This window comes from Malus domestica, chromosome 15 (assembly GCF_042453785.1).
Source record: "Malus domestica chromosome 15, GDT2T_hap1".
In the NCBI taxonomy this organism is placed as follows: Eukaryota; Viridiplantae; Streptophyta; class Magnoliopsida; order Rosales; family Rosaceae; genus Malus; species Malus domestica.
Window position 1 is genome coordinate 31,049,836 of NC_091675.1, and position 22,328 is coordinate 31,072,163.

The window sequence follows — 22,328 nt, forward strand, 5'->3', positions numbered from 1 at the left end:
TTAAGGTTATAAAATTATAAAATTAATATTTTACTTAGCGTGTATCGTGTTACCCACGTTTATACCCGAACCAACCTTCTTAACAGGTGCTTATCGGGTTACCCGATAATGACCTGATTCGTTATCGTGTCGACCCGAACACCTGTTAATTTCGTGTCATGTCGTGTCGGGTTATCGGGTCGTGTCAGGAAATGCTAGGCCTAATTCAGACCCGTTAAATTAACCCCCAAAAGAGGTTTTAGAATTACAATGGAGGGCACATCAAGTGTTAAAAATTACAATTTTTTATTATTTATGTGATGAGATGGGAGAGGGAGAGAAGCGAGATTCGTATTCCTATCGCTCGCGGATGCGTCGTTCGAGGAACGTTTCAAGGATCTCCATGACGGAGACGAACCGTTTCATGTCATCCAATTGGCGCTCACTCCAGCCGCGCCTCCGTCTGGGCAAGGTGGCCGAGAAGATCTGCGACCACCACCGCGTTCTCGTTCAGCTGTCGGACGGGGCGTGGTGGAGTCGGGGTGTCTCTAGAAAGGGGTGGTTGCTAACCGTGACATATGATTTGATTGATGAATGAAAGTTCGGGAATTTTGCAGATAACGGGAGAATGAAGATTTTTAAGTTTGTTTTAGGGATTAAGGAAACTTTATATAAGTCTAATTTTTTGAACCAATAGTATGAATTTCAATTTATTAAAATTAATTTAATTTAATTTTTTAAATTTATTTTAGTGTAATTTTTTGAAAAATCAATAAAAAGTTACAATATTAACAATAGATCAACAATATTAATGTTAATTATAAATAGGCCAATCATGTATTGACACACCCCGACCCGGAATGTCCACTAGGACTCCGAATCAAGCTTTGCTGGCCGACACCTGGAAGGTGACGAAGCCATAAAATGTGATGATGTGGAAAATTGTGAATAAATTTAAACTTAAGAGTGTCTAAATACCAGAGTGCAATGGTGAGTGGGAATGAACCCACTTCACACGTGACGTTAGAGCGTAAGCAAGTACAGAAAACTGAATTAAGAATCGTGCCCTCGAAATAGTCTCCGATCCTAAGAATCGCCACGAGTCTTTGGTGATAAGAAAACTCAGCTAATAAAACCTGTAGGGTGAAGACAAGACAAGGGTGAGTGGCCCTGTAAGTAAAATACTAATAGAAAACATATAAAACATTATAATCCCTCACTACAACACTTGTATAATTTCCAGAAAAATCATAATATACCACACACAGAATCTCATCAATAATGTCAAATAATCATATGATTAATAACTCATACTAGTACTCAAGTCGGAGTCACCTATGATGACCTGTAGGACTTACCCATATCTCATCACATATACTAGTTCATTATATATTTCATCACATATGCTAGCTCATCATATATTCATCACATATGCTAGCTCATCGCATATTCATCACATATGCTAGCTTATCACATATTCATCACATATGCTAGCCCATCGCATTACATATCTCATCAATCATGGTTAGCATATAAGTTGGAGTCACCTATAGTGACTTGTACGACTGAAATCATAGCTCATCAATCATTGCTAGCACATAAGCCGGAGTCACCTCTAGTGACCTGTACGACTAAAATCATAGCATCATAACTCATCAATCATTGCTAGCACATAAGCCGGAGTCACCTCTAGTGACCTGTACGACTGAAATCTTAGCTCATCAATCATTGCTAGCATATAAGTCGGAGTCACTACAATGACCTATACGGCACTACACTGCACACAAGTCGGAACCATTGAAAAGGTCTGTACAACAAGACTGGGTGTAATATAGTTATGCTCAATACTACGCACTCAAGATAGCCATGCTATAAATCGCTAGTCACCTACGAGTCAGAACCACCTATGGTGGTCTATACGACAAGACTGTGCACCTAAATTGGATCCAATGTGAGCATAGGGTGCGGGAGGTGACATTATAAACAGGCATGTACTATATCTCTGGCTAAATCACAATCACCCGGGGTGCATGTTTATGAGCTTTAAATGCATCTAATACAACATGTAAGACTCATAGGCAACCTGTACGACAATACCGGAGTTGCCTACTATTGCAACCTGTACGACAGTGTCGGAGTTGCTAAAAATGTAAATGTAGTCATATCATAACCCCATCAATTTAACTAATACCGTATACTTACTTGAACTTACCTGAACTTACCTGTGTGTCCTGCGTTCACCTTTGCACATCAGAGCGTTCACAATAATTATGTGCAAGGACTATACGTATGGATATGCCATGATAAAATCTAAAATTTAAAACATCTCATAATATTTCCAATTATATAATACGGTGTACTAACTATTAATCACCAAAACATAAAGTTAAAACGCACATTTTTCACCAATATCCTTCACATCGCTCAATTCCTTAAACAAGGCTATGGTCTCGATTATTTAATCTCATTTCTTATATGGCTGCATCTAACATCTCGCTAGACTGCCTACGTACCCTAAACAGGGATCAAGCCAATCGTAGTTCGCAATAATCATTTATAGTAATACACATATGGATATATCATGATGAAATCTAAACTCAACCATCTCATAGTATTTTATAACATATATATATATATATATATATATATATGTCATGGCATAAATTTCCCAGTTTTATTTAAAAGCATTTATAGAATTATCAATCACGAAAAATATGATAAGCAAGGAAAGTTCCACTCACCTGAGGTCCGCGCTACGACTCCCTAGCATGCATATCAAGACATCACAAATCATTGTCGCCTACGACCAATTATCAAATCACATCTCAGAGTTCGGACCGATAAAATACATAATTTACATAAGGGGTGTGCTATCCACACACCCCTTTTTACTTCTCCCACACCCCTTGTTAATTTCTGTCCTTTGATATTCTTTAATTCATCCGATCCGAGGGCCGAAAATTAAAAGGGTGTGAGAGAAATAAAAATGGGTGTGTGGATATCACACCCCTTTACATAAAACACACCCCTAAGATTTGATCAAGAAGATCCGCATTACGGATTTCCAATCCGTTAATATCCACACACCCCTTTACATAAAACACACCCCTAAGATTTGATCAAGAAGATCCGCATTACGGATTTCCAATCCGTTAATTCCAAAGATACACATTATGCTTCTAGAACAACATCCTAAAATTTCATTACGATCCAACGTTCGGATCTCCACCAATTACCAAAAACCAAGTGGCGATCAACATTTTATTTTATGAACTTACAATTCCAATTCGAGAAGATCCGTACATCGGATTCCGGATCCGTTATTTTCTATGTTCCTCAACTATTACATACTATAACATATTAAAGTTTGGTGACGATCCAACGGTTGGATTGTCGATTCATATTTTGACCTAATCACATATCATAGGGAATTTAGATTCAACGATCAACCCGTATCATACATACATCAAAATTGAATTTAAGGCATCAATTTTAGCCTAAAAATGGCATCTATAGCCCACTGGCCATGCGCCGCCACACGCGCCACCGCGGGTGGCGGTCGGCCGCCCCGGTTCGCCGGAAAATTCAACTATTTCTAAAATTCTAAAAAATTACAGAAATGAAGATTTCAAAGAGTAGAGCAAACGCTATACCTGCGGCCAAGGTCAATTTGGCTTGGAAGAGCTCCAATTTTGCTAAAACCCGTCGGAAACCCTAGTTTTGGGTGTCCTCAATTTGGCTCCATAGCAACTCCGACGCCTCGACCATTGCCTGGGCTTTGTTCTTGGGTTCTAGAGGAGTGTTCCAATGATGGTAATTGAAGGGGATGGTTTCACAATTGATGGATTTTGGGCAAGGTCTCCCGCGGCACCCATCACCATTTTTGTACTAAAATACTATCAATTTCCCTCTAATTTTTGGTGGAAGAAGAAGAGAAAGGGCCAAGGTGATGATTGGAAGTGGTTCATAGGTCCAATTCGTCGGAAAATTGGACGAGAAACAGTGAGAAGCCGCCGGTTTAAAGACATGGGTTGCACGGGTCAAAGAAGACCCCGTTTTCCCCTTTTTCCCCGTTCTTCACTCTCCCTCATTTCCCTCCTTTCTTCTCCCTCTGATTGGTGCCCCACTTTTATCTTCTTTCTGGTTGGCCCAACTCCTCCCTCTCTCCTGTTCCGATTGGGCAGCTCTACCCAATTCTTTCTCCTCGCCCGTTTTCCCCTTCTTCTTTTCTCTTTTTCCAACTCTTTTTAAATCACTAAAATGATAAATAAAATAGATACCTTAGAAAAATATAAAAAAATATATATACATAAATAGTGACCAAACCAAAAGTACTTCAAGAAAACGCTAATGGATTAATTCATACATCTCGCTATATGTTGATCAACTAAAGTCAAGACCCTCGCCTCTAAAGGCATTTTCGTAAAATCACACTTTTAAAATTTATAAAAATGTAAAATTTGGGATGGGTTATCACATGTATTGTGATATTTAAATGCATTTAAAATAAACAAAATTATAAAATCTACAACTACAGCTGACACCTACTTCAACTAACACTCTCTTTCTTATAGTTATATATTTTGAATAAGTCAATACCGATCAGACACTACATGCATTGTCTGTTTCTTGATTTTGTTTTTTACATTTGGACGACCCGATCAGACACCTACTTCAACTAACACTCTCTTTCTTATAGTTATAAAATTTGAACGACCCGATGGGCCTGGTCAGGAGAATCCTCTCCATCTACTCAGGAAAGAATCTTGATCCAAACCATCAGACTCACATAAAAATAATCGTGTTAGTGGTGTCTACAACTCCCACATGGATTTTTGACATCTTTGCACACCTATGCACGTAGTCCACATACCAACATTGATAACTTTTTTTTTTCTTTTCTGAGTAATGTTATTCTTACCATAATTTTATACCATATTTCTTTATCATCTTAGGCGGCAGATGAGTTGAACAAGCTATATTATTTAATTTCAATCTTTTTATAAATTAAAACACTTAAATAATCTTAGGTGGAAGAAGGAGACTCCTCGTATACCACAATCATCATTTAATTAACAATATTTTTATTAATTATTGATTAACATTTTGAAATTAAATGCTAATTAATTTAGGTAATGTGGCTGTCCACATCAGATGCTACCTAAAGTGGTATATAATTGTGGTACAAAAATATGGTAAGAATAACATTATTGTTTTTTTTTCTCCCTTTTTTTTCCTATGTGGCAGCTTCTTGTGGTGTCCACCTCTCTCTCCTTCCCTCTCTTTCCCCTCTCTTAGAGCATGTCCACCACTTGGTGGAAGGCAAGAGTAAGGGCATGTAAGTTGCCCTTGATATTCACTCTGATAGTACTTGCTTCTGTGTAACTCTACCAGTTTGAAAATTGAAAGGGCAAGAGCAAGTACTATGCACACAAATTTTTTTATGCTTTGAAAATAAAACGATTGTTTAATTCTAATAAATTATTTCAAATACGAGACAAAGGCATAATATTACAACAAACATAATTAATTTAGAAAAAAAAAAGTGAAAAACTCCCTTAATAATATAACCAACTACGACATGGAAACATTGTTATCCTTAATAGCATTTAACCTAGGGGATAAAATCAGTGTGGCTCGATCTATCTTCCCTTGGAATGTATGAAACTTCCTCATCTTCCGCGAGAACCTTCTTCTCATGATGCGGATTTTTTCACTTCTCCAAAAACGTTTTCAACTAGGAGACTCATTGTCGAGGTATTGGGACATGATCTCCCTATCCTATCCTCTTGCTTTCTTGCCTATTTAACTCATTTTCTCTCATTCTATATTCAGTGCATGTTGGCAAACCAATTCGTCAACTATTTTTTAATAATCATTATTCGAAAAACTCCCTCTTGCAGCTCTTTTCTTAGCAACCTTCTTACCAATAGGCCTCGGGGTTTATTGGGTCTCCAATGGCGCCTCCAATGGCGACTCTTCAGTAGTTGGCTCGTGGAATGGAATCTCATTCAACTCAACTTGTAGACCACTAGGCAAAACTTTGTACTTGTGAATATTTATTTATTTATTTATTTATTTATTAAGATTGAACCACATTAGTTGTTGGAAAAAAAATATTTATCAAACGACATAAAGATTTACAAAACAAAAATAAAATAAATAACATATTAATTACATTTTTAATTTATTAATAATAATATAATATTACCAAATCGGCTAGATTAGTACCACTAGCGTAAATTTCTTCCGCTTTTCCAATGGCTTCTTTCCAAGCTTTCAAATCTTTACTTAGATGTTTATACCTACTTGACTGAGATCACTCAGTCTAGGATGTGCCTTGAATCACCTCGATAAATTTCACATGAATCATCTTCCACATATGTTGCACCCTCATCACATGTTTATACCTACTTGACTGAGATCACTCGGTCTAGGATGTGCCTTGAATCACCTCGATAAATTTCACATGAATCATCTTCCACATATGTTGCGCCCTCATCTCATTTCCAGTGATGGAGTCATGAGTAACTCACACCCAACCCTCAAGCAAAGGAAGGTCTTATGCGGTCGGACCATACTACCTGCTTACCCATTTCTTTGGAGAAAAAAAATTAAAAAGTGGAAAACAAATATAGAAGAATGTAGTGAAAATGAATATTGAGTTGTGAGGGAGATATGAAGGAGATGGTTGGGTATTTATAGAACAACAATATAACAAAAATTATTAACTTTTACTAAAAAAAATTTCTATTTTTTTTTCTTCTGATTTTAAAAGTTTTTTTCTAATGTTGGATTCCATTGATTTTCAAATTAATTTGAAATCGGATGCACGAGATTGCACCACGTGGTGTAACAGCACTATTTAAAAAAAATTACCGTTGGAAATCCAACGGTCCAGGTCCTCTGACCATTGCAAATCCAACAATCCACAATCAGCCACCTCATCTAGCCGTTGGAGTGGGTTGTGATGTCTGTTGTAGTAGGGCCCATCGCTGCAGGTCTTGTCGGTCACTCTCTCTTCTCGCACGCGCCTGACAAAAAAAAAATAAATAAATTGTGCTGACGTCAGCATGATGTCACCTTGCCCAAGGTAGTAGGTCGGGCTTGAGAAAGCTGGGCACTTAAATAGGCAGTGGTTGGCCCACCACTTACTTTTGATTTATTGGACTGCTGGAGAGGGTTTTTTGGGTTAGAGGGCAACCTTGCCCTTGCCTTCCACCAACTGGTAGAGATACTCTTAAGTCATACCCTTCTCCCTAGTCCCTAATTGATAAGAGTAATTGTCACGCCATGATCCCGACATACGTCCAGAATCGACATGTGACGTCACCAAGCATCCGTATATCCAACAAACCTTGCCTCCGGGATATGTACAAAATATAATTCAAGATCCAAATGCATAATAATTTTTCGTAAACTTTATGGCTGCATCTAACCTCCTCGTTAGACTACCTACGTACCCTCAATATGGATCAAGTCATACGTAGTTCACCATTCACTACACTCAAGTATTCATCACATAACCCACTATGTTCCATCATAATACCACAATTCACAACATATATCATATCAAAGAACCGACGAAGCACAATACCATTCTCTAGCCACATTAATTAACTAATTTGACCAGATAATAACAATCATATCCATATCTTCTAAATTCATACTTTATGAAATCATAATTGAATCGTAGAAAAATCCCGAATGAGTCACCCAGACGTCCAACAACTTTTCTAATTTAATTCACAAGATTCTCGAAACCATTGTTCACAAATAAACTAAAACTAAGGCTAGAGTGACACAGTTAAGCCAAGCCTACTTCTCCGAAGAATGGAATTTCGAACTACTTAACGAAATACAACAACATCAGGTTCTGGACCACTCAACGGAACCAAACCAAACTATGATCACCTATCGAAATGTACCAAGTATAAATACTTCTCATCACCCCTAGAATGCGTATGGTCCCCCATCACGGATATATCAAACAGAACCATAGGCATAATCCCATCGTGTAGGCAATGATCACCCATCGTGGATATACCAAGCATGATCACCCCTGAATACATATGGTCCCCCATCGCGGATATACCAAGCAGAACCATATGCATAGTCTAATAGCGTAGGCAGTGATCACCCATCGTGGATATACCAAGCATGATCACCCCTAACAATCCCCCATCGCGGATATACTAAGCAGGACTGTATCCTATAGCTCTAGGTAGTGATCACCCATCGCGGATATACCAAGCATGATCACTCCTAGAATACGTATGGTCCCCCATCGCGGATATACCAAGCAAAACCATAAGCATAATCTAATCGTGCAGGCAGTGATTACCCATCATGGATATACCAAGCATGATCACCCCTAAAATATGTATGGTCCCTCATCGCGAATATACCAAGCCGAACCATCCATGTACCTCTGCTACATGGTGCAGTCAATTCAACACATAATCTACCATTACCTCAACCCTTATGATTTACAATATAGGCACATGCTTTATCAACTTCTCATGACGACTAATTATCTTGTCATAGAGGCGTAAAAGTTCTACATAATACATATAATAGGATTCTAAGATCACATAGTATTCACAAATGATATTCATATAAGAAATTAAGGTAATAATCATATCACATATATTCAAGCCACTCTCTAACCAATATGGGTCCACTAGACTTCACTTAGTCTCTGGTAGTACCAATTCTAGTATCTAGAATGTTTCGAGACATGTTGACCAAAAGTTAACTCTCAGTCAACGGTAGGGTCCACAACTCTACATAATTCAATCCGAAAGATCTGCCCATTGGATTTCAGATCCGTAACTTCTTAAGGTCCTCATTATACTCATAGAACATCATAATAAAGTCTCACCACGATCTGACGGTCGGATCTCCACCAATTACAATTTTTAGTGGCGGTCAACGTTTTATTTTACGAACTTACAAATCCAATTTGGGAAGATATGTATGTCGGATTCCCAATCCGTAAGTTCCTATGGCTCTCAAATATTATGTACTATAACATATTAAAGTTTGGTGATGATCTAACTGTCGGATCGTCAATTCATTTAATGTCCAAGTGGTGGTCTCTATCAAAACTATAGTCATACGACGGGTTTTCGTCAATCGAACGTTACATAAGGAATCAGGGTATCTAAATTAGTCTAGAAAGGGGAGGTGGGGTCTCAGCCCACGCACCGACACACGTGGCGGTCGGCCGCACCCTGGTCATCGGAAAATTTAACTATTTTCAAAAATTACCAAATTTTACAGGCAAGTAGATCTCAGTGAGTGGAGCAGTTTTCATACATGTGGCCAAGTTCAATTTAGCCGGGAAGCACCTCAAATCGTCCACGAACCGCCGGAACCGTAGAATTGGGTGTGCTTCAATTCGACCTCCATGTGAGTTCCAATGCCTCCACCACGGCTTGGGCTTTGTTCCTAGGGTTGAGGGGAGCCTATTGGTGGTGGTAATTGGTTGAGTTACCTTCACAGTTGATGGGTCGCCACCACGAACCCCGTCTCACCCACCGTGCGGGTTTCACAATTTCAAGGGCAAATTCCATCAATTTTGGAGTGGAATGGGTAGAGGAAAGGTCATGGAGTGATTTCCAGGTGGTGGCTCTGTTTAATTCGCCGAAATTTGGCCAGAGGAACCCACGGTTCCATTACTTCTTACCGGGTCGGGTCGCACAAGCTAAGTAGGGATCTTTGATCCCATGCTGCTCTCCCTCTCTCTCGTCCCCTCTTTCCCCTCTCTAATTTGTTCCCCTACTTCCTCTTTCCTCCCCCGATTCATCCCACCTCCCTCCTCTTTCCGGTTCCCCCTTCTTTTCCTTTCCCTCGCTGCCATTAGGCAGCTTCTCCTCCCTTTTTTTTTCTCTTCTTTAGCTGCCAGTTGGCATTTTTTCTCTTCTTTAGCTGCCAGTTGGCAGCTCAAGTTTTTTTTTACAACAATACGCGATCGAGGGGCTTCTAAAAAAAAAAAAACATACGTCGTACCTATAAACGCGTTGAAATTAATAATACGAAAATACGTACCTGTTGACTAGTCCTAAGGCGCTTGTTCTTCCCGCCAAAGACAACTTGATGCACATCAAGTTGTGGTCTTGTAATGTGCCTTGAAAGGTGGCAGATTTTGGTTGACCAACCACAAAGGAGAAGGCGTGTACATCGAAGGTTCTGGTTTTGAACCCTTCGCATCATGTTCATGATAACTCACCGACTTCGTTTGAGCTTCTTGGTGATCGCATTCATAGCGGAGCTGTGACTTGGAGTAGTGCCTTGTCGACTACTGGGGAAGCTACCTATGTTGAGTTTTACAAGGAGTGTCTTGAAGATGTCTTGAGCCGATCCAAAGATATGATAACCAACGTGGATCACGTTGTGTACGCATCTTTGTTTAACTACGATCGCCATCCTTCCGTCCTTTCTTCGAGCACTGATGTTTAGCAACCAACACTCTTCACACAGCTCAAGGGCCTATGAGCAAGCCGCCCAGTCCAGTCCAATTTTTGGCTCTTTAATCATTTTCATTTGAATATAAAGACTGCAAATGTTGTTGAATTGAATATAAATTTTTTTACTTTTATTAATTGTCAACTACCATTTCAACTATTTAGAAGAAAATTACCATTTCAACTATTTAGAAAGAAAAAAAAAACGACCATGTCAATTAAGGTGTTTGATTAGTTAATATAGTCAATTAAATTGTCGAAGTAATAAAGAACAAGTTAATTATATTAAAGTTCAAAAGTATTTAAATTACATCTAGCTATATCAGTCTAGGAGTAAGAACTGGGTTTAAGGGTTGTGCTTAGGCCCGACCAAGGGCCTAAAATGTCCTACCAATTTTAAATGGGGCTGGATAAAGCCCGACCCTAAAATTGAGTCAGGCTAGCTTACAACTCAAAAAAGGGGAGCCGGTTCATCGAGGCTCGATCATTTTTACAGTTTTACTTGGAAGTGACGAGTTTGCAATCAATTTATTACTTCATCTTTGGGCTAGCAATAATGTGGTTCAAATTCGCCTTTAACGAGAATCCAACCTAAAACCTCTTACTTACAAGTAAAGATGAATATCGCTAAAACGTAGTGCTAAATGACAACCTTTTCCAAGTTTTAAAAGGGAAAATAAGGTACTTAAAAGTTAAAACTCAAAAAGGTAGCAAATACCAACATAATAAACCCAAAAGCTAAAAACCAAACTTGGTGTTTATCTTTCTCTTCCTCCTTTCGTTTGGAGTTTCTTGGAGTTACTTTCCCAACTCAAATAAAATAGTGCAAGTACGCAAAAAAACGCGGTTATTTCACGACCATTATCCTAGTTGGTCTGAGGTTCTTCTATTCAACTAACTTATCTAATCCAACGGTCCAAAATCCCTTCTTGTTGGCCAATGTTCCTTCACCCTATTACGTTGACTGGGTGTTGTTATCACACACGGAGTCCGGAACACGTTTCCTCTCAATTTTCTTGACTCACTTGATTCCTTATTGGGGTCATTTTTTCTTCATCCGCAGCAAAAGTTTGATCGAAAGGAAAGAACAGAAGAAAAATGGTTCCGCAGACGATTGATTTGTTGAAGAAGCAGCTTCCGGTGCACCAAGAATCCCTGCTGCTCACCGGTCACACCACCACCGGCCTTGTCCTCGTCGACGTCGTTAATGGCTTCTGCACCGTCGGTGCTGGCAATTTGGTAATTACATTCTTCCCCTTGCTCGCATTTTTTTCCATGGTCCAATCTATCAAACACAATAAGATCTTGCTGACGTTGGCGCATCCAAGTTGGCTGGAGTTTTTTTTTTTTTTTTTTTTTATGAAGTACGGATTCCCCCTCCTCGTAGTTTAGATTAGAATATTGTTCGAATAATGAAAACAAAGGAATAAGATTGTTGATCTCAAGGATGAGATTGGATTAGATTGCTCACCGGATTCAATTGGGAGGGATAAGTTTTCTTCGCGACTAACCATCTTCTTCGTTCAACTTAGACAACATTTGAAAGTTTAACTTGCGTTGAATCTAGTGTGTTATCCAATCCATTTCAATCTTAGACACCAAACGAGGCCTATAAGTTTTTGTGCATATCATATTGATGTACGTGGGCATGGCATGTTATATTGAATAGGCACCAAGACAGCCTGATAAACAAATTTCTGAAATGGTGCAAGAGTCAGTGAGACTAGCCAGAGTTTTCTGTGACAAGAAATGGCCTGTTTTTGCTTTCCTTGATTCTCATCACCCTGACATTCCCGAGGATCCTTACCCTCCCCATTGCATTGTTGGAACTGATGAATCAAATCTAGTCCCAGGTACCCTTTTGTTCCTTATTCGTTTATGTTTTTCGTTCTGTTTTTCTTCCCGGTTGTTGCAGTACCTACTATATAATTTATGGGTTAGCTTAATTCACTTTCTTTGTTTTGATATTTTAGTAGCTCTCTTTTAATTATATAATTACATACACAGCCCTGCAATGGTTGGAGAACGAACCAAACGTGACACTTAGACGTAAAGATTGCATTGACGGGTTTCTAGGATCCATTGAGAAAGATGGCTCAAATATGTTTGTTAATTGGGTTCAAAGTAATCAGATCAAAGCGGTAAGCATTTCCTAAACCCCACAATGTGTTCATCCCCTTGTGATTTGCAGTTTGTATTTGATGTTGACTTGTTTAGTTGGTGCCTTTTGAAGTTCTGTTATCCCTGTCTAATTTTGCTGTTTCTTGTTCTTGTTTTTAAAGATCTTGGTTGTAGGAATATGCACGGATATATGTGTGCTAGACTTCGTATGTACCACTTTGTCTGCAAGAAATCATCGACTTCTTGCCCCTCTGGAGGATGTCATTGTGTATTCCCATGGTTGTGCCACTTTTGATATTCCAGTTGAGATTGCAAAAACTGCCGAAGATGTTATAGCTCATCCCCAGGTACTTCAGATAAATCTTTATATCGCTACTCGTTGTCTTGTTCTGATATGTATTTTTGGCTACATAAGATTGAGACAACGCTGAAATTGAATGTCAAAATGAAATCCGGTAAAGTAAGCAGCAGGTATAAACAAGGCGAATAGAGAAATCTGACTTCTTTCCGCATCTTCTTGCCTTTATTTTTGGGTTTGCTGTGTCAATCAGATATGAATTCTCGGACAAAATACCTATATCTGTCATCTTTGTGTGTTCTCTGAGTGGATATTCTTGTTTGGTCAGCAATGAATATATTAAGATGCTAAGTTTTGAAGTGACAGTAGGTAAAGATAATCCCATAATCCCATTATGGTCCATCATCAACGGCAGACTGCTAGAATCTACTACTTGCTATTAAATATTTGTTATTCAAACAACAGAGCTCTTCATGTTTGAAATTTTATTGTCTTTCCAGGAGCTAATGCATCACATAGGCCTTTACATGTCCAAAGGAAGAGGAGCAAAGGTAGTATCAGAAGTGTCATTCGATACAAAAGAGCCATGATCCTATAGATTGGCATTGAGGCCTTCTCTTTCGCGAGGGGAGCTGTTTCTAAAGAGTGAAAGGATGTTATCTATATGGTGAGTTGCCTTGATTAGGCAGCTTGAACGTGGGAGGTTACATTAAAGGTTAGCGAAAAGTGGTGCGTGTTTAGAAATCTCAAGTGCTATATGACTATGGCTTGGTGGCTGGAAGGGTCACAGAATAAAGATTTTAGCATTAGATTTGTGCCCAGTAATGTATAGGAAAGCTTTACATTATTCACTATAGTTTGCTGAATAATAAGACGATTGTTTGATCATGTATGGTGTTCGTCCTTATGTTATTACTCTATTATGTGGAACGGAAGCCTGCAGTTTCATGATTGATTAAGTTTTAATTGTAAATGAGGTCGTGTGTTCATCCGAGTCATACGAGGAAAGTTTTCTTATCAGCTATGTTTGATTGGATTTCATCTGATTCCAATATGGAGAAATTTAAAGCATTTGAAAATCCAATGGAACATAATGTATAAAAATTGAAGACCATGATTTAATGGTAATTAGATGCCTTAAATGCTCCTGCTGTTTGATACTTTACAAGCTACAATAATGCATGGTAATTAAATGACATGTTCTCCCCGATAAAAAAAAAAACGAAAAGGAAGGAGACCTAAAAGAAAAGGAAAAAAATCACAGAAACCTGTCGAAAAACTATTCAAAAGTTGACAAGAAAGCAAAGAAAACAAAACGTCCACAATGAAACGATCTACAGCTGAGATGATTTAGCTTTTGAATCTTGGTATCTCTTATGCATTGCAGGGGCCACAACAGCGAAGATTGATCGCTTTTGCTTCTTTGGTGCTACGCCAAATATAAATGACTGTAAGGGCACTCGGGAACGACTCTCAGAGTGGGCTAGCTGTGGAGCTGGTTGCTTCTTTGATCCAGCGAGCCTGTAATCCTCATTCAACTTTGCCATACTTTTATCTATTTCAAGTTGGAGTGCGTTCACATGATCCAATCCCGCTTGCAACTCGTCTGCAACCTTGTTATTCTCTTGTTTCATATTTAAAATCTCGCCTTGGAACTTTGCGGCTTGATAGCTTGTAAACTTGAAGTCACCGTCCTCGGCACTTGTCTTCAAAGCCTTTGTTATTTCTTCTTGAATGCTGCACAAAGACTTGAATCTGCACTGCAGCTCGTCTTTCAGTAGTGCACCCTTTTCCAACCAAACATTCAGTTCAGTCTGTATCTCCATTAGGTGCTGGTATATCGGTCGTGCATCTGATTTCATAGAATATTTTGCATGACTACTTCCGTCTTGTTTCTTTCGTTTCTCCTCAAGTTTGGATATCTCAGACTGCAAATCTTGGACGGTTGTTTCGAATTGTTGTACTTGGTGGAATGAAGTGCTAAATTTTAACCAGAAATCCAGGTTCTCCTCCAACAGTTCATCAATGTTCGAACGGAATTTTTCTTCTATTTCCGAAGTTCCCTCAAATTGATCATCCTCTTTCTTATCTGCTGAACCACTCGTTGGGGTCTGCGGGTGATCTAAAGCTTTAAACTCTTCTGAGTCTTTGGTTTTACCTAAACTCTGTAACAGAAGATCCAGTTTCTTATGCAACGATTTTATCTCTTCATCCTTCATGGCACTGGCACTCTTCAATTCTTTCATCTGCACTGATGTTTCAAAGAGGTCGTTCTCTGCTTCACTGAATTTCTTCTTCAGATCCTTGTAGTTCCGAAGTGTTATCGTGTACTGTGTCAATAGAATCTTCTCTCTGTCCTCCATCCCATGCACAAACAATTTCTGCCAGTCTGGCTCATCTTCGTTCCTTGTTGATTGTTCCTCAACTTCGTTATTAATTTCCGGGGATTCGTAAACATCTTTTCCTTGATTTTCAGCAGAAGTACTGAGAGCATCTGTAGGTTGTACAGAACCATGAGCAGGATTTTCTATTTCCTTATGTTCTGTGGACTCTTTTGACGGTCTCCCTTCATCCAGAGATTCTTCATCTTTTTGCTGTGAAACTGTGGCCTTCAGTTCCTCATCTGACTTCGCTTCCTGTACTACCCTGGAGCCAGTGACAGGATTTACCGCATTATTAATTTCCAGGCATTGAAAAACATCTTTTCCTTGATCCGCGGCAGAAGTAATAAGAGCATCCGTGGCTTTTACAGAACCATCATTCGACTTTTCTATTTCCTTATGTTCTGTGGACTCTTTTAACGGTCTCACTTCAGGCGGAAGTTCTTCATCTTTTTGCAGTGAAACTGTAGGCTTCAGTTCCTCATCTGACTTTGCTTCCTCCAGTACCTTGGATCCAGTGACAGGATGGACCGCATTTTGTTCTCCTTCAAGAGATTTCTGCAACTTGGTTTCCACAAGAGATTCCTCTTTTGTTTCTGATGAGCCTGTGACCTTGACCTCCTCATCTGGCTTCACGGTTTCCAGTTTATGAGAAATGTGATCGAGATTACAAGTTGCTTCGGTAAAATGTGTCTGAAGGTTGTCATTCTGGTTTTCAACACTCCGGTTAAGATCCTGAACTTGATGCAGCTTTTCCTCCAATTCCTTCAGCTTTTTGCTCAAGTCTTCCTTGTCACCTATGAGAGTAGCCTTGTCACCTCCCAGATTTTTAATCTGTTCATGAATCTCGTCATTTTCGCTTCTTAATCTCTTGACTAGAGCAGTCTGTGATGAAACTGCACTTTCTAAACTGATCACCTTAGTCACGAGCTCGTCAATCTTATCTGCCATTTCCGAAACAGTGAGAGATGAATCGGGTGCAGCGTCATAGTGTTCCTTAATTTTCTCCCGTAATAACTCTAATTTCTGTCTCTGTTGAGTTGCCTTGTCCACTTCCTGGTCCAAGCTTTTTTCATTTTCTTCATTTACAGATTCATCCTTTACATTTGGATTTTCCGGATTTGTTTGATCAGGATGAAACTCGTTCTTAAGAGTCCCTAAGTTCTTCCGGGCATCCTTAACCCTTTTCGACTCAACCCTCGCTTCCTCAGCTGTACTTTCCTGTTTCGCCTGCAAGTCAACCAATGTATCTTGGCATGACTTCAAAGCAGCTGCTGCCATCAAATTCCGAGCCTCGTTATCTTCAATGACCATACCCTCACCAAATTCATCTTGCAAGCTGCATACTTTCTCCTGCATTCCCTTGATTTGGTTCTCGATTGCCCAGTACTTTGCAAGTCCATTCTCATACGAACTTTTTACAAACTCTTTCTCCGTTTGTAGGGACAGAATCTGTTTCTGCATCTTGTCAATCTCTTCACGTGCCTGAGGTTTGGTCAAGCCAGATTTAGGAACTGTTTTAGCAGACAAGGATTTCATTGATCGCTGAGGCTCCAGCTTATTTTTCGATGTTGTTTTCGTGAGAGGACTCCTTAAATCTTTAGTAGGACCCTTTGGGGGGACCTCTGGGATGCTCCATTTTGAGATATCTGGAGGCCTTCTAGGCATTTTAGGTGAGGGATATTCATCTTCGTCATCCATCGCAAACTGAACTTGTTCCGGGAAAACAGAAGCGATTGTGTTGTTGGCATTTTGTAGCTCTGTTGAAATGTGATCATACCGCTCAGCCAAGGAGCGGTAAGCTCTGTAGGTTTCCTCGACAAATTGTATCAGCTCCGGTCTATTTTTGAAGTACATTTCTGCTCTCTTGGCAAAGGAGTCTCCATCCTCTTGAATGAGTTTAAGTACAGTTTGTACCTTTTCCTCCATATCTGCAATATCCATATCACTGTACATTCAATTTCCAGCAGATAGATGCAACTTCTTTTCGGGTGACCGAAATTATAGTGTACAACTCAAATATAAGAAGATCATAACTATTTGGTTTGGTTCACAGAAAACTCTGGAAGTTCAAGAAACATGTTTATTAATATTACGTTTTGAGAAGATCTGGTTCAAGAACAAGAAAAAGTGCAGTATTTTCTGCGAAACCTTCGACGATTAATGATAAACCATATTGTTTCAAATTAACAGATTTTTGTTTTTATCAGCTGCAAAATTTGGAAGAAGATTTGATTCGATTGAAATGTGAAGTCGTTTATAATTCTCTGAGTTTATATTTTACGAACCAAACAAATTGAGTTAAATTTTGTAATAGTGAGTAACTAAGACACAAATTCTATCTGAATCCATTTAGATCAAAATCCAAAATATGATATGATAGCAATAATGTTTGTGACTGAAAATATGGACATAGCCAAATCATCAAAACATAGCCAATAAACAAGAACCTAATAAAGTCCTAAAAAAAACTAGAAGATTGGTTAAGAGCGGATACGATTAGGTTATGTTTAGGGTTCGATCCCTCCTCATGTGACCCAAAATAACAGAAATGGGGAGGTAGGTAGGTACCTTGGAGATTCTGCTCGAGCCATTTGGATTGCTTAGTTCTGATGTGGCTGGCCCACCACCATGAATATGCATTGCTTGCAGCTCTCTGCAACATCTTTCTGCTTTCTTCTTCTTCCTCCTCTTCAGACCAAAACCACGCAACCCTTCTTCTCTAAACCAAACACCAACAATATTAACTAACTTATTGTTATTATTATGTTTAATTAGGGAAATTAAAAGAAAATAAAATACAGACAGACAGACACACAGCGATGGAGGAAGAACGTGCATGGGAACGCGTGCGTGCATGCCCCCATCTTTGGCATTCTTTCTAATACTAGGATCATGGAGGGGAGCAAACCTCGCTCCGAATATTTTGTCAAAGCTCTTCCTTTTTCTGAAAAAATTAAATTAAATTAAATTAAAAGGGTACCAAAAATGAAAAATATAAAATAAAGTCCCTCAATAGAAGGAACACCACTTGGCAGGTTTGCTTTTTCCAATGGCACCTCTTCATCCCTTTCGTTTTTTTTTTTTGAAAAAATTGAAAGAAAAAAAAAAGTTAAAAAGATTAAATTTTTAGGAAAATTAATAAAAAGGGCTTGAAAAGTTTTAGTTTTAATAAAAAAAACCAAGTTATAAGTTTTGTTTAATGATTAGTACAATGCCCATATTAAAGTAGTCCAACTAAAAATGGTCCAACTATAATAAATTATGATTTGTCGATTTTACTCCTAACTTTTTTAGGTTGATTCCAGATTTTAGTCGGTAATGGAGTTCATCGTTGTTTTGCAGACCTTCTTCTTTTTCTTTGAAACAAAAATATAGATCCCCATGTTATTTAATTTATATTTTGTATTATTTCGTTGAAATGTGATCGTCATTATTATTTATAGTGTATTCTAGGTACTGTTTTTCAATTTTTCATCGTCAGTGGAGTTTATCGTTTGTTTCTCCAGAAAATAAATTCGAAATCTGCATGCTATTCAATAATAACCACGAGTCACTGTTTCTGAATTTTAAGTAACATTATTTCTGAAATCTAAGTCACTGTTTCTGAAATCTAAGTTACTGTTTCTGGATTTTAAGTAACATTGTTTCTGGAATCTAAGTCACTGTTTCTGGAATCTAAGTTACTGTTTTTGGAATCTAAGCTAGAAAGAAATAGTGAAATTCACTGTATTTGGATTCAAAGCAAAATAAGCTCCATATTTCTTAAATATAGTCAAATGATGCATGAAAGAAAAGAAATAGTCAAAGGTTGAAACATAGGCTGTTTCTGGAATCTAAGTCATTGTTTCTGGAATTTAAGTCTTTGTTTCTGGAATCTAGGTCACTGTTTCTGAAATTTAAGTTACTATTTCTGGAATTAAAGTCACTGTTTCTGGACTTTGGTTCTTTTCTTTCCAGATACAGTGTTTGTTTGTGCATAGATAAAACAAACACTATATCTGAGTTTTTTTTTTTTTCCAGAAACAGAGTTATGTTTTGGATTCTCTAGAAATAGTGTTATGTTTTGTTTCTTTTTTTTTCCAGACACTTTTTCGCCGGTTTTGGCCATTAAACTTCTTTGAACTTGTTTCGGCCGCTTTGTTTCGATGAATGCTTCATTTTTCAACTTTGATTTGGTTGTTTTTGAAATTGAGGAATTACCAGGCAATTGGCAGTTAGATGATGAAGATGATCCCTTGCTGCGGGGACATGATTCTACTGCAAGTGACAATAGGCAATCATCAGGAAAGAAGAAGAAAGCTTCATTTAAAGAGAAGTCAAGTAAGAAGGGAAAAGAAAATGGGGAGGTAGGGAAGAAGATCAGATATGAAGAAAATAGCTCAAGGGAAGAGAAGAGCAGGCATGAGGAAAGTGGCTCAAGGAAAGATGAAGGGAAAAAGAAGATGAGGAGGCAGAGACATTCCCAAGATAGTGCCAATAGTTTTGGTCCTTTTGGTGGTGCATGGACTCGGTAGAATATTTGTTGGCCCATGGACAATAGTTTTGGATAGATTTTTTTTTAAACTTTGAGCCATTTTGGTTAAATAACATTTTGGGATGGTTTTTTGTTAAATATTTGTTAGCTCAAGCTCTTTTCATTAAAGCTTCCTAAATTTTTAGGTAAAATTTTGTAAACTAAATGATATGAAAGTTGATGATTGAATTATTACTTAAGCGTTGATGGACGTACCCATTTTTTATTGGTAACACATTATTTGGTTTACAAATTTAGTCTTCCTAACCTTACTAAAAAAAATATTATATAGAGAGGATCATCGAATGATCTTATTTCTAAACTTATTAAATAGTAAAGTAATGTTATGGAGATTAAATTTATAGACAAAATTATTACAAGAATACACTAGAAATCAAATATAAAGTTGCCTATAGGCTATACTAGATTTTCAAAATCATTGACACTTCTATGAAAGTATGATTAATCGTATAATGAAGAATTTGTTATGAACTTATGATAAAAATCAAATGTAACTTTTAAAGATTGAAATTTCCAGCTGTATCACTTTTACGATTGCATGTATTAAGATTTTAGACTTGCTCTTATATTTAACTTTACTAAAATGACATTCACGGTACATACAAAAATTTCTCGCTAAAGTTGGTGTCAGCTTATACAACTGAAGAAAAAAATACCTAACTCAGACAAATAGTTAAATTTTTTTAGGGTCAAGTATGAATAACTACTCAACTTATAGAAGTGATTCCAAATTGGTCTCAACCTTTTAAAACATTCCAAATAACTGCCTTGAGAAATAGGAAATCGTTAGGTCATCAACGTTAAGTGATGATGTCAATACCATTAATTGACAATGTCATTAATGTTACGTGATGTGTGGACAAATATTGAAGCTAATTTTTACTACCACACCATTTTAGAGTCAGTAATCCTCAAATTGATCCCTTTTAGACAAGTTAAACACTAATTTTGTCTTGTTAAAAGGGATCAGTTTGGGGATTTGGAGCTTTAGAAATGACGTGAGAGTGAAATATTGCTCACTTCACGTTGGCATTCTACCAGATGTCCATTTTGTAAAGCATTAGGTAGTTATTTGGAATGTTTTAAAAGATTGAGATCAATTTAGAATTACTCCTAAAGGTTGGGTAGTTATATGGACTTAACCCTTTTATATTATAAACAAAATAATAGTTAATTATCTGTATTTTTTAGTGAATTTGGGTGCAGAAGTTGTGCAAGTAATCTGTAACCGACATTAGATTTTCTTTCTAAAAAAACTTTAAGAAGCAAGCTAAATTTGACAGATGGGCACCCCATTTGTAAGAAGGGTGGACCTTATGGTTGAGTTGGATTTAGGCATCGGTGGAACCTCTCAGCTCCTCTGGTTAGTTTCGGGTACCAAGTCTTAAGATACCTCGAAAGAATTAGCATGTCTTGGAAGTATCTCAATTGAATCAATAGCTCAAAGACTGAATGATGGCAATAAGTTATGACCTGCCTGAGTAAAGCATCGTGTGGAAGCTAAAGGCTTAATGGCTTAGGGTGAGAAAGAACTTAGTGCATGCTTGCATGGTTTTAGAAATAGCTAATCTAGGGTTCTTAATATTCTGGAATGTTTTTAGTGGCTAAGGAAATCTAAGGGAAGCTTGAAGAAATCCTCAGAAGGTTAGGTGAATTTCCTTTTCCAGAATCAAGGTTTCATGCACTTAGAGAAAAGCTTGTTTTGTCTGGTGCAATCTTTCCTTGATTCTCTCTCTATGATGCATATGTTGTTTCCCTCGTTGTCTCTTCTCTTTTGTGCTGATTTCCCTCCAATTTTATAGGCATATGGCTCTTTTAGCTTCCCCTAAGGAATCCTTTGGTTTCCTTAATTTCTTCCTATTCTTTCTAAGTTTTCATTTCTCTTTTTCGTGGGCCCAACTATGACTTTCCTTTTTGGTGTAACATTGACGAACACTACTAGCCTCGTGAAGACTAGGTTGCGGACACTGCCCAGAGCACCATCTTCCATGGTCAATTTCCACAGACTTCTTTTTTACGCTCTTATTGGTTTTCCTGTGTATGCTTAGAAGGCAAAGATCTCTTCTCTCCTCATTAATGAAGTGTGTTGCACTATGTTTGAACGTGATCTTGTAGGTAACTCAGCTTTAATTAGGTTTTGGTTTTTTCTTAAGTATCCTAGTTAGGTCGTAAGGAAAAGCAAAACTTGGTTTTATTCTCTCTCATAATTACCCACATGGAACCAAAAACTATGGGCATGGACTTTTGGTGCTCCCAAGAAGCCTAAAGTCTTCCATGATCTTAGCTTCACATAGATCCAATTAACTTCCGTACCACCCACACCACAATCCGCATGGCAATCCCCGGTATGTGGCTTAAGCCCACTTTAGTGTGTAGCGTGGTTGGCATGCTTTAATTACAACTATAGTGTTGTAACTTGACTTGGCATGATAAATATATTGTCACATCTTGAGGCTATTGCCTAGGCGAGTCAATCCATGAAACATTTTGGCTTCACCCCTCGCTTTTTAAAACATTATAAGTGAGAAATCTTATATCCAACT

The 22,328-nt window shown here is 38.1% G+C and overlaps 2 protein-coding genes across 2 annotated transcripts; one reads left to right on the top strand and one right to left on the bottom strand.

Moving 5' to 3' along the window:
* Nucleotides 1-11,183: 11,183 nt before the first annotated feature.
* On the top strand, nt 11,184-13,840 carry LOC103401527 (nicotinamidase 1-like). Its single transcript, XM_008340243.4, has 5 exons — nt 11,184-11,687; nt 12,118-12,301; nt 12,456-12,589; nt 12,731-12,916; nt 13,368-13,840. The coding sequence occupies exons 1-5, from the start codon at nt 11,547-11,549 to the stop codon at nt 13,455-13,457; spliced, it is 735 nt and encodes a 244-aa protein (XP_008338465.1). The 5' UTR covers nt 11,184-11,546; the 3' UTR covers nt 13,458-13,840.
* A 144-nt stretch (nt 13,841-13,984) lies between these two features.
* LOC103401526 (protein NETWORKED 2D-like) lies at nt 13,985-18,167 on the bottom strand. The gene is made up of 2 exons (XM_008340242.4): nt 17,820-18,167; nt 13,985-17,179 (listed from the first exon to the last, which is right to left on the bottom strand). The coding sequence occupies exons 1-2, from the start codon at nt 17,911-17,913 to the stop codon at nt 14,202-14,204; spliced, it is 3,072 nt and encodes a 1,023-aa protein (XP_008338464.3). The 5' UTR covers nt 17,914-18,167; the 3' UTR covers nt 13,985-14,201.
* Between the last annotated feature and the right edge of the window lie 4,161 nt (nt 18,168-22,328).